Genomic DNA, 11,057 nt, shown 5'->3' with positions numbered 1-11,057 from the left:
AGACAAAGAAAGACGTCGGATTTCTAGATCACCAAAAAAAGATCGTGGACTATAGCACACAAAAAATGATAAAATTAGGTGTTTACCTGGTTTGGGGCTCGTTTGACATTCAACATGATTTGTTTTGGTCATCAAGGTTACATGGCTCAATAGATAACGTCTTAACAGACGTCCATGTAAAATTTGGGCAAAACAAATATTGGAATTTCAGGGTCAACTGGCTACATAGCTAACGTCTTAACGGACGTCCATGAAAAATTTGGGCAAAAAAAACATCGATATTCCAGATCACCAAAAATTCATGAACTATAACATAAGAAAATCGGTAAAATTGAGGATTTACCTGCTTCGGGGATCATTTGACCTTCAAAATGGATCGTTTTGGCTGTCAAGGTCAACTAGCTCCAGAGCTAACGTCTTAACGGATGTCCACAAAAAATTAGGCAAAAAAGACATTAAAATTCTAGATCACCAAAAAGGATTGTGGACTATAGCACACAAAAATCGATAAAATTAGTGGTTTACCTACTCCGGAGCTCGTTTGACATTCAAAATGGTCCCTTTTGGCCATCAGGGCCAATTGACTCCATAGATAATGTCTTAACGTACGTTCATACAAAATTTGGGCAAAACAGACGTCAAATTCTGAATCACCAAAATCCATTGACTATAGCACACGAAAATTGGTAAAATAAGAGTTTGCCTTCTTCGAGGCTCGTTTGACCTTCAAAATGGGTTGTGTTGTCCGTCACGGCCAACTGGCTATATAGCTAACGTCTTAATGGACGTCCACAAAAAAATTAGGCAAAAAAGACGTCAGAATTCTGGATCATCAAAAAAGATCGTGGAAGATAGCACATGAAAATTGATAAAATTAAGGTTTTACCTGCTCCGGGGCTCGTTTGACATTCAAAATGATTTGTTTTGGTCGTGAGGACCAACCTGCTCTATAGATAATGTCTGAAAAAACATCCATGAAAAATTTGGGCAAAAAAGACATTGAAATTCAGATCACCCAAAATTCATGGACCTTGAAAATGGGATATACCTTCTTCGGAGCTCATTTGACCTTGAAAATGATTGTTTGGCCGTCAGGATCAACTGGATCCAAAGCTAACGTTAACGAACGTCCACGGAAAATGTAAGTACAAAAGATGTCGGAATTTTGGATCACAAAAAATCCATGGACTATGGCATACCGAAATTGATAAAATTAGGAGTTTGCCTGCTTCAGGGCTCGTTTGACCTTAAAATGTGTCTTTTTGGCCATTAGGGCCAATTGACTCCATAAATAACGTCTTAACGGATGTACAAAAATGATTTGGGCAAAAACAACATCAAAATTCTTGATCACCAAAAAAAAATTGTGGACTATAGCAAACAAAAATTAGTAAAATGAGAGATTTACCTGCTTTGGGCTTGTTTGACCTTCAAAATAGTCATTTTTAGCCATCAAGGACAACTAGTTCCATAGGTAACATCTTAACGGCTGTCCATGAAAAATTTGGATAAAAAAGACATCAAAATTCTGGATCACCAAAAATATATGGACAGTATAAGAAAATCCGCAAAATGGGTTATACCTTCTTCGGGGTTCGTTTGACCTTGAAGATGAGTTGCTTTGGCCGTCGGGGTCAACTGACTCCATAGCTAACGTCTTAATGGACGTCAATGAAAAATTTGGGCAAACAATATGACAAAATTTTGAATTACCAAAAATTCATGGACTATAATAACACATGAAAATTGATAAAATGGGGGGTTTATTTGCTTCGGGACTCGTTTTACCTTCAAAATGGATTATTTTAGCCGTTAGGGCTAACTGGATTCATATCTAACATCTTAATGGATGTCTAAAAAAAATTAGGGCAAAAAGGACGTTGGAATTCTAAATCACCAAAAAAAATCGTGTACTATACAACATGAATATCAATGAATGAGGGATTTACTTGCTCCAAGGTTCGTTTGACCTTCAAAATGGTCCGTTTTGGCCATTATGGCCAACTAGCTATGTAGATAACGTCTTAACAAACGTTCATAAAAAATTTGAGAAAAAAAATTTTGGAATCTGAATCACCAAAAATCCATGGATTATAGAATACGAAAAATCGACAAAATAGAGTATACACTCTTTGGGGTTTGTTTTACCATAAAATGAATTATTTTGGACGTGAGGGACAACTTGCTCTATTGATAACATCTTAAAACACTTCCATAAAAAATATGGGCAAAAAAGACATCAGAAGTCTAGATCACAAAAAAAATAGAATGTAGAGCACGAAAATCTATAGATGGGGGGTTTACCTGTTTCGGAGCTCATTTGACCTTCAAAATGAATTGTTTTGGTCATTAAGGCTAACTGGCTTCATAGCTAAGAACGTCCACAAAAAATTTAGCCAAAATAGACATCGGAATTCGAGATAACCAAAAAAGATCGTGGATTATAACACGCGAAAATTGATAAAATGAGGTGCTTACCTACTCTGTGGCGCGTTTGACATTAAAACTGGTTCATTTTGTCCATTACGACCATCATGATTCATAGATAACGTCTTAACAAACGTTCATGAAAAATTTGAACAAAAAAAGACGTCGAAATTCTGAATCACCAAAAATCCATGGACTATAGTACAGGAAATCATGAAAATGAGGTATACCTATTTCAGGGATCGTTTGACCTAAAAAATGGAACATTTTGGCCGTCAGGTCAAACTGCTCCATAATTGACGTCTTAACGAACGTCCACAAAAAATTTGGGCAAAAAAGGCATCAAAATACTAGATTACCAAAAATCCATGGATTATAACACACGAAAATTAATAAAATTGGGGGTTTACTTGCTTCAAGGCTCGTTTGACCTTCATTTGGTCATTTTGGCCGTCAAGACCAATGTTCCATAGATATCGTCTTAACAGACATCCAAAAAAAATTGGGCAAAAAGACGTCTTAATTTTAGATCACCAAAAAAATTGTGGACTATAGCATACAAAAATTGATAAATAAGGGGTTTACCTCTTTTGGGGTTTGTTTGACCTTTAAAATGGTCTGTTTTGGACGTTAGGGCCAACTGGATCCATCGATAACGTCTTAATGGACATCCACAAAAAATTTGGACAAAAAAAACGTCGAAATTTTGGATCATCAAAAATCTATGGACTATAGTACACAAATACTAGTAAAATAGAGAATATCTGCTTCGAGGCTCGTTTAATTTTGAAAATGGATCGTTTTGACCGTCGGGGCCAACTGGATACATAGTTAACATCTTAAGGGACGTCCACGATATATTTGGGAAAAAAGATGTCAGATTCTGAATCACGAAAAATTCATGGACTACAGAGCATGGAAATTGGTAATGGGGGTTTACCTGTTCGTTTGACCTTCAAAATGGACCATGTTGGCCATCAGGGACAACTGACTCCATAGATAACGTCTTAACAAATGCCCACAAAAAATTTGGGCAAAAAAGATGTTGAAATTCTAGATCACCAAAAGAGATCGTGGATTATAGCACACGAAAATAGGTAAAATGAGAGGTTTACCTATTTTAGGGCTCGTTTGACCTTCGAAGTGGTCTGTTTTGGTCTTCATGGACAACTGATTGCATAGATAACGTCTTAACGGACGTCCATGAAAAATTCAGGCTAAAAAGACGTCAAAATTTTGAATCACCAAAAATTCATTAATTATAGTATATGAAAATCAGAAAATTAGTCGGTGCTCGTTTGACTTTCAAAATGGGTCTTTTGTCCATCAGGGTCAACTGATTCTATAGTTAATGTCTTAACAGGCATTTATAATTTGGGCAAAAAGACGTGGGAGTTTTGGATCACAAAAAATTCACGGACTATAGCGCACGAAAATCGGTAAAATGGGGTTTACCTGCTTTGGAGCTCGTTTGACCTTCAAAATGGATCGTTTTGGCCATCAAGACCAATTGGTTCCCTAACTAATGTCTTAACGAACGTCCACAAAAAAAATTGATCAAAAAAGACATCGGAATTCTGGATCAACAAAAAAGGTCGTGGACTATAGCACACGAAAATTGATAAAGTTAGGGGTTAACATGCTTCGGGGCTCATTTGACCGTGAAAAAAAGTTGTTTTGGTTGTTAAGGCCAATTGTCTCCATCGATAACGTATTAACGGACGTCCACAAAAAATTTGGGCAAAAAAGACATTGGAGTTTTAGATCACCAAAAATCCATGAATTATAGCACACGAAAATTGGTAAAATTGGGGATTGGTGCTCGGGCTCATTTGACCTTGAAAAGAGGTTATTTTGGTCATTAGGGACAACTGGCTCCATCGATAACGTCTTAACGGATTTCCACAAAAAATTAGGGCAAAAATAACATCGAAATTTTTGGTCACCATAAAAGATCATGGACTATAGCACACGAAAATTGATAAAATGAGGGGTTTACTTGCTTGGGGCTTGTTTCACCTTCAAAATGGTCTATTTTGGCCGTCAAGCCAATTGTCTTCATAGATTAACGTCTTTACGGACGTTCATGAGAAAATTGGGCAAAAAAGACGTAGAAATTTCGGATCTCTAGAAATACATGGATTATAGAACATGAAAATCCGCAAAATAAGGTACACCTATTTCGGGTTTCGTTTGATCTTGAAAATGAGTCATTTTGATCGTTAGGGCCAACTGACTCCATAACTAATGTCTTAGCGGACGTCTATGATAAATTTGGGCAAAAAATACTTTAAAATTCTGTATCACCAAAAATCCCTGAACTAACACACGAAAATTGGTAAACTAAGGGGTTTACCTGCTTCGTGGCTCGTTTGACTTTCACAATGGTATGTTTTGGCCGTCAGGGCTAACTGACTCCATAGCTAATGTCTTAACGGACGTCCACAAAAAATTTAGGCAAAAAAAAAAGTTGAAATTTTGAATCACTAAAAAAGATCATGGACTATAGTACACGAATATCGGTAAAATGAGGGGTTTACCTACTCTGGCTCGTCTAACCTTCAAAATGGTTCATTTTGGCCGTTACGGCCAACTGTCGTCATAGATAACGTCTTAATGGACGTCCATGAAATTTTTGGACAAAAAGACGTCAAAATTTTGGACCACCAAAAATCTATGGACTATAGTACACGAAAATGGGAAAAATAGGGTATACCTGTTTCGGGGCTCGTTTGACCTTGAAAATGGACAGTTTTTGAGTTTTGACCGTCTGGGCCAACTGCTTCATAGTTAACGTCTATACAGACGTCCACAAAAAAATTGGGCATAAACACGTCGGATTTTGGTTCACCAAAAATCTATGGACTTATAAGCACACGAAAATCGATAAAATAAGGGATTTACCTGCATCGGGGCTCGTTTGACCTTCAAAATGGTCTGTTTTGGTCGTTAGGGCCAGTTGACTCCATAACTAACGTCTTAACGGACGTCGACAAAAAAATTGGACAAAAAAGACGTCGGAATTCTGGATTACCGTAAAAGATTGTGGACTATAGCACATGAAAATCGATAAAATTAGGGGTTTACCTTCTCCGAGGCTCGTTTGACCTTCAAAATGACCTGTTTTGACCGTAAGGGCCAACTTAATCCATAAATAACGTCTTAACCGACGTACATGAAAAGCAAAATAAGATATACCTACTTGGGGCTTATTTGACCTTGAAAATGGATCATTTTGACCGTCAGGGCCAACTGGATTTACAGCTAACGTCTTAATGGACGTTCACAAAAAAATGGGCAAAATAAACGTCGGACATTCGGATCACCAAAAATCCATGGACTATAGCACATGAAAATTGGTAAAATGAGGGTTTACATGCTTCGAGACTCGTTTGACCTTTAAAATAGGTCGTTTTGGCCGTTAAGGCTAACGAGCTCCATATCTAACATCGTAATAACGTCCACAAAGAATTTGAGCAAAAAAGAGGTCGAAATTCTGGATCAGCAAAAAAAATCGTGGACTATAACACACGAAAATCGATAAAATGAAAGTTTTACCTGCTCCAGGGCAAATTTGACCTTCAAAATATTCTTTTTTGGCCGTCAGGTCCAACTGACTCCATAGATAACATCTTAACGGACGTCCATGAAATATTTGAACAAAAAAGACGCTAAAATTGCGGATCACCAAAAATCCATGAATTTTACTTTATTAAATCACATAATAATGGATTTCGTGTAAACACCCGACGTGAGTAAGTTGTTTTCACTTTGAAGTCATTTTGGTGCAAATTACTATGACGAGGTATTAGTCATACATAAATTAGTTAGGTAAGAATTATAATACATGATTTGAAGGATGGTTATTCACACTAATAATTTGGAATCGATCCCTTCTCTGCCCCTCAATGCCTCCTTGTCGAGCTTTTGGCATAAAGTTTGCCTGATATGGCTTAAATCTCATGTTTAGTTTGCCGGCTATTACACAGTGAGTGGTTTAACTAATGCGCAAAAAGTGCTCACCCAATACGCAAAAAATGTTCACCACATAATGCTCACTCAAAAAGCAGAGATTGTAGCAGTTGCGGCCTGCGAATTATCATCAATTCCTAAAAAAAAAAATCTCACAAATCCATTTAATTAAATTAATATTTTTATATTCAATCAAACATAGCCCCCTTCAAAAACACCAAAGAAATCAAATCATACTTCCTACTAAGCCACAAAAAGTTTCTTAGATTTTTTATTTGTCTTGTCTATCATTCCTATAAACAAATTCAATCTGACCTATTTATACGAAATAATAATATAGAAAGTTATTAACGACTTATTCATTTGCAGTAAAATAAAGAAAAAATATGAATCTAATTATTTTAGATCTTAGGTTATTAGGTACACTATTGCTACAACTACTTATAACCACCCTCCCTATCACATTTACTACTTCGCAAATCATCAACCATCATTGACAATTACTATTTAGTCAATCAACACCATCACACTTATCAACTTTATTATTATAATTAAATCAAGTGTTATCAATATTACTTTCATCGTCACTATCACCTCTAAGATCTATAATCACTACAAACCACTTCCAGTCATCACATGTAATTTTACAAAAGTAAAATTTAATGAAATAAACAATGCGAAAAAGCTATACACTCAATAACCTACTAACTCGTGATTCGAATATATGTTCTGGATCACATCTTCGATAAGTTCAACGGGCGACTAAAAGAAGTATCCGGGCCCATACCCGTTCCCCGTTTGTTCTGGTAATTTCTCGCTTCATATATATAAATAGTAGTGTTATTGTAACCAACGCCATTTCCCCAAAGTCAAAAACCTCCAAAAACTTAGCTATGGCGGACACCACAACAACAACAACAATCTCCGGTGACTCTATTACGGTTACCGATGACCAGAAAAACAATCCCACGAACCCACTTGCATCATTTATCTCTAGTGTTCTTCAGCTTTTCAAACCGCCGCCGGCATCTAGTAAGAAGATTGAACCCACCGCTGCTACTTCAGACCTCAAACCAATTGCTTCAGCTGAAAAAGAGGAGAAAGCTGCTGTAGTGAAGTTTCCGCGACAGGATTTGCCTTCGTTGAAGCTCGAAACAGAAGGGGCTGAACCTAATACAAATCCCATTGTCTTGTGGCAGGTATTATATTACTTATGCTCTGTTTCATTTTTGGAATTCAGTTTCATTTTATTAAGTCGTTTTAATTAGTTTTTGAGCTACTATTTGGTATTTGTGATTTTGGTGCGTGTATATATCAAATTAACATGATAAACTCCATATACTCCACCATCCCTGAACGTCATTTGTGTGGTTACATTGGGTATGTTGTTGTTGAAATTCCGTAGACCCACACCTTAGCTAGACCTCAGTTGTGGGATTATACTGGGTATGTTGTTGTTTGTGGTTGAAATTCCGTACAACTCGCCATCCTGAGACCTCATTTGTGAGATTATATTGAGTATGTGGTTGAAATTCCATACAGCCCACCATCTCCAGAACTCATTTCTGGGATTACATTTGATATGTTGTTGTTGAAATTCCGTACATCCCACCTCTAGTGATGCCACTTGTGGGATTACTCAGGATATATTGTTGTTTGTGGTTGAAATTCCGTAGACCCCACTGTCAGTAGACCCCGTATGTGGGATTATACTGGGTATGCTGTTGTTTTGTTGTTGGAATTCCATACACCCCACTGTCCCTGAACCCACTTGTGGGATTACATTGTGTGTGTTGTTATTGTTGTTGAAAATCCCTATACACCACCTCGCTAGACTCAACTTGTGGGATTAAATTGGGTATGTGGTTGTTGAAATTCCATACGTCCCATGCAGACTAGGTATGTTGATAAAATTCCTTGTGGAATTAATCGAATTGTTCTTTTGAATTCCTTCTGCTTATTAGGAGACGATCTTTTTTGCTATGTGAAATCTGATTGTTTGATTCTTTCACAGAAGCATATAGTTGACTTATTCAATGTAGAATATTACTCAGAAACAGGTGATAAAGATGACCCCCATGGTTTGCTATGTTATATAGCTAAGGTCAACTATAGTTGTGAAATGTATTGGCGTACAACTTTTCTGTTACTGGCTAAAGCATAGTTCTGCAAATGGAAGGATGGATAATGGTGCAAGGTGAGTAGAGACTATTTGGGTAAAGGCCCTTCATGTCTTGAATTAGAGAAGAGTTTTCGTTGACCGGCTCAAACTTAATTAAGTGGATTGAAGTGTGTAAACAGTTACTAAAAAGTCGTGGTAAGAATTAAAAACTCCAAAAATTATTAAAGAAACCATTGTTTTGGATTTTCAAATTTGAATTTTCTCTCCACTCCTCTTCATCTTCTCATCCTATATTTGGTTGGTGAAAAATATTTTCGAACAAATGGAGGGGATTCTCCAGTAATTCCAACAACTTTGCTACTTACTGAAGTTTTCAAACAAGCTCCATCAAAGAGTTATTGGACAACTGTTGAAGTTGTTGGGATGTGGTCTCAAAGAGGAGTTCTGTATTACCTTCTGGTTGTTGTGAGATTTCTATTATTCTGGGTTTAAGATAAACGCGGAGGCCGATGAGATGGGGGAAAGGAGCTTTATGTAAATAAAAAAACTTGTTGGTTTTTAAATATGTATCATTAATACTAATTAAAGGAGTCACTTGTAGCAAAGAACTTGAGTCACTCTTCCTTAAAAAGAAGACTCAAAAGTTGTCCACAACAGTTGTTGGTCAACTACTAAATTTGTTCCTGACAACTTCATATTTGTCTGCACCAGTTGTTGGACTACTACGTAATTCGTTCCAACACTCATTAGTAGTTATTGGAACACTTTGGACAACTTTAGTAAGTTGTTGGATTTACTGGATAATCCAACAACTTTTTCGTTTTCTTTCAATTGTTGGACTACTACATAATTCGTTTCTTTCAATTTTTTATTTCCTTGTAAGATCCTTGGCCTTTTGTAACTACCTACTGCCAGTATCAGTACCGTACTGATGAATACAATGTTACTTCTCTTAAAATGATAATAATAGTAGTATCAGATATCATAGTTCATGTATGGAGTAACTGAATGAGTACTGTGGAACCATCTGTTACATCTATTACATGTTTCAGAACATCAGCTGTATAATTTAGTAAGATGTAAATGAATCATCTTGCTGTGGATATATATACACATTAAAATACGTAAGGATGAAGTGGAAACAAGATTTTGTATTCTATATTGACACAAAGGCAGAGAAAAAAGGAAGGAAGAGAAATAGAGGAAGTGGGTTATAGTAAGTGTTCTTTCTCCTATATGCATGGACACAACTTGTTTATGCTTTTGGGGTTTATTCCATATCTGTCCTGATCTGTGTTCGATGACCAAATTTTCTAGATTTTATCTTTCCTTTTTTCTGTTTGTGTAGTTTCAAATTTTATTTGTCTCGATATAGTGTTCTGATGAGAAAATAAGTAGGTAAATGGATTCTGTAACCAAAAAAAGGAAAAGGAGGAAACATTGAACAATAATCTCTTTGACGAGCAAAATGCGGTGCCCCTACATATCTTAAGATTTCGCTTTTTTCCCTGTCATATTCTGCCTTATCTGCTCTTACCACCTTAATCTTCTGCACTGTTTCTGAAATCAGGTTTATGCTATCGGAGGGTTCTTTGTCTTAAGGTGGGCATGGTCAAGATGGAACGAGCGTCGTGGAAACAGGAAGCCATCCGATGAAGAGCCTCCTCCCAGTCAAGAGTAGACTTTGTACTGCAACATGTTAGAAAAGAGAAAACAAAGAATGACACTTGTGGAGACAGGTTTATGACTTTATTTGAGTCTTGTAAAGTGTTGAAATCACAGTTCTGGTTTTACAGTACTAAATGTAAAAACCCGAATCAAGCTTTACGTCAATTTGCCAGTCAGCATCATTTTGTACAGCCTGTGTTTCAGCCCTTGTTGATAATTCTTGCTAAAGCAAGTGGATGCGTGCATGAGCTATACTGTAAGCTCATATATTTCATTCAACTTGATAAGTTCTTTTTAAATGAAAAGATAGTGCTCTTGAGTACATGATATTTGGAGAGTATGTAGTCTAACTCATGCCTTGAAACGGTTCCAAAGTAATTTTTGATAGACTCGTGGCTCGAGTAAACATATCAAAAGATAAGAGGTGATTTCCAATAGACTCTTGGCTCGAGTAAAATATATCAAATTAGGTGGAAAGGTTACACAAAAGAGAAAACCATAGCACCAATAAAAAAAACATTAAAAGTACTACTAAATTTCATAGAATAAAACAATAATAGAGTACTAACACTAGATGAAGCTTGATTATCTATTACCAACTTTCTACCCTAATCCTCGACGTTGATAACCTCTATCTAAGGTTCCTTCAGTCTTGTCCATAGTTAGCAGGACAATGAGAAGTATTTATTGAGGAATATAAATAATTAGTGATAGGATAAAAATTTTGTATCTTGTTTGGTTATCTATGTTTGGGATAACTTATCTCACCATTTATATCATAGTGATGGAATATGTTATCACATAGTGATGGGATACAATTAATTCTGGGATAACTTGTTTTCAACCAAGCGATCATCTGTGCTAAGCA

General features: G+C 36.4%; 1 protein-coding gene across 1 annotated transcript; it reads left to right on the top strand.

The window, feature by feature from the left end:
* The first annotated feature begins 7,048 nt into the window (after positions 1–7,048).
* Positions 7,049–10,511, top strand: LOC101255849 (uncharacterized). Its single transcript, XM_004249960.5, has 2 exons — positions 7,049–7,598; positions 10,092–10,511. The coding sequence occupies exons 1-2, from the start codon at positions 7,293–7,295 to the stop codon at positions 10,200–10,202; spliced, it is 417 nt and encodes a 138-aa protein (XP_004250008.1). The 5' UTR covers positions 7,049–7,292; the 3' UTR covers positions 10,203–10,511.
* Positions 10,512–11,057: the final 546 nt, after the last annotated feature.

This window comes from Solanum lycopersicum, chromosome 11, assembly GCF_036512215.1.
Source record: "Solanum lycopersicum chromosome 11, SLM_r2.1".
NCBI classification, from domain to species: Eukaryota; Viridiplantae; Streptophyta; class Magnoliopsida; order Solanales; family Solanaceae; genus Solanum; species Solanum lycopersicum.
Note: the sequence above shows the minus strand (reverse complement) of the source record. Positions and strands in the feature narration are given on the sequence as shown.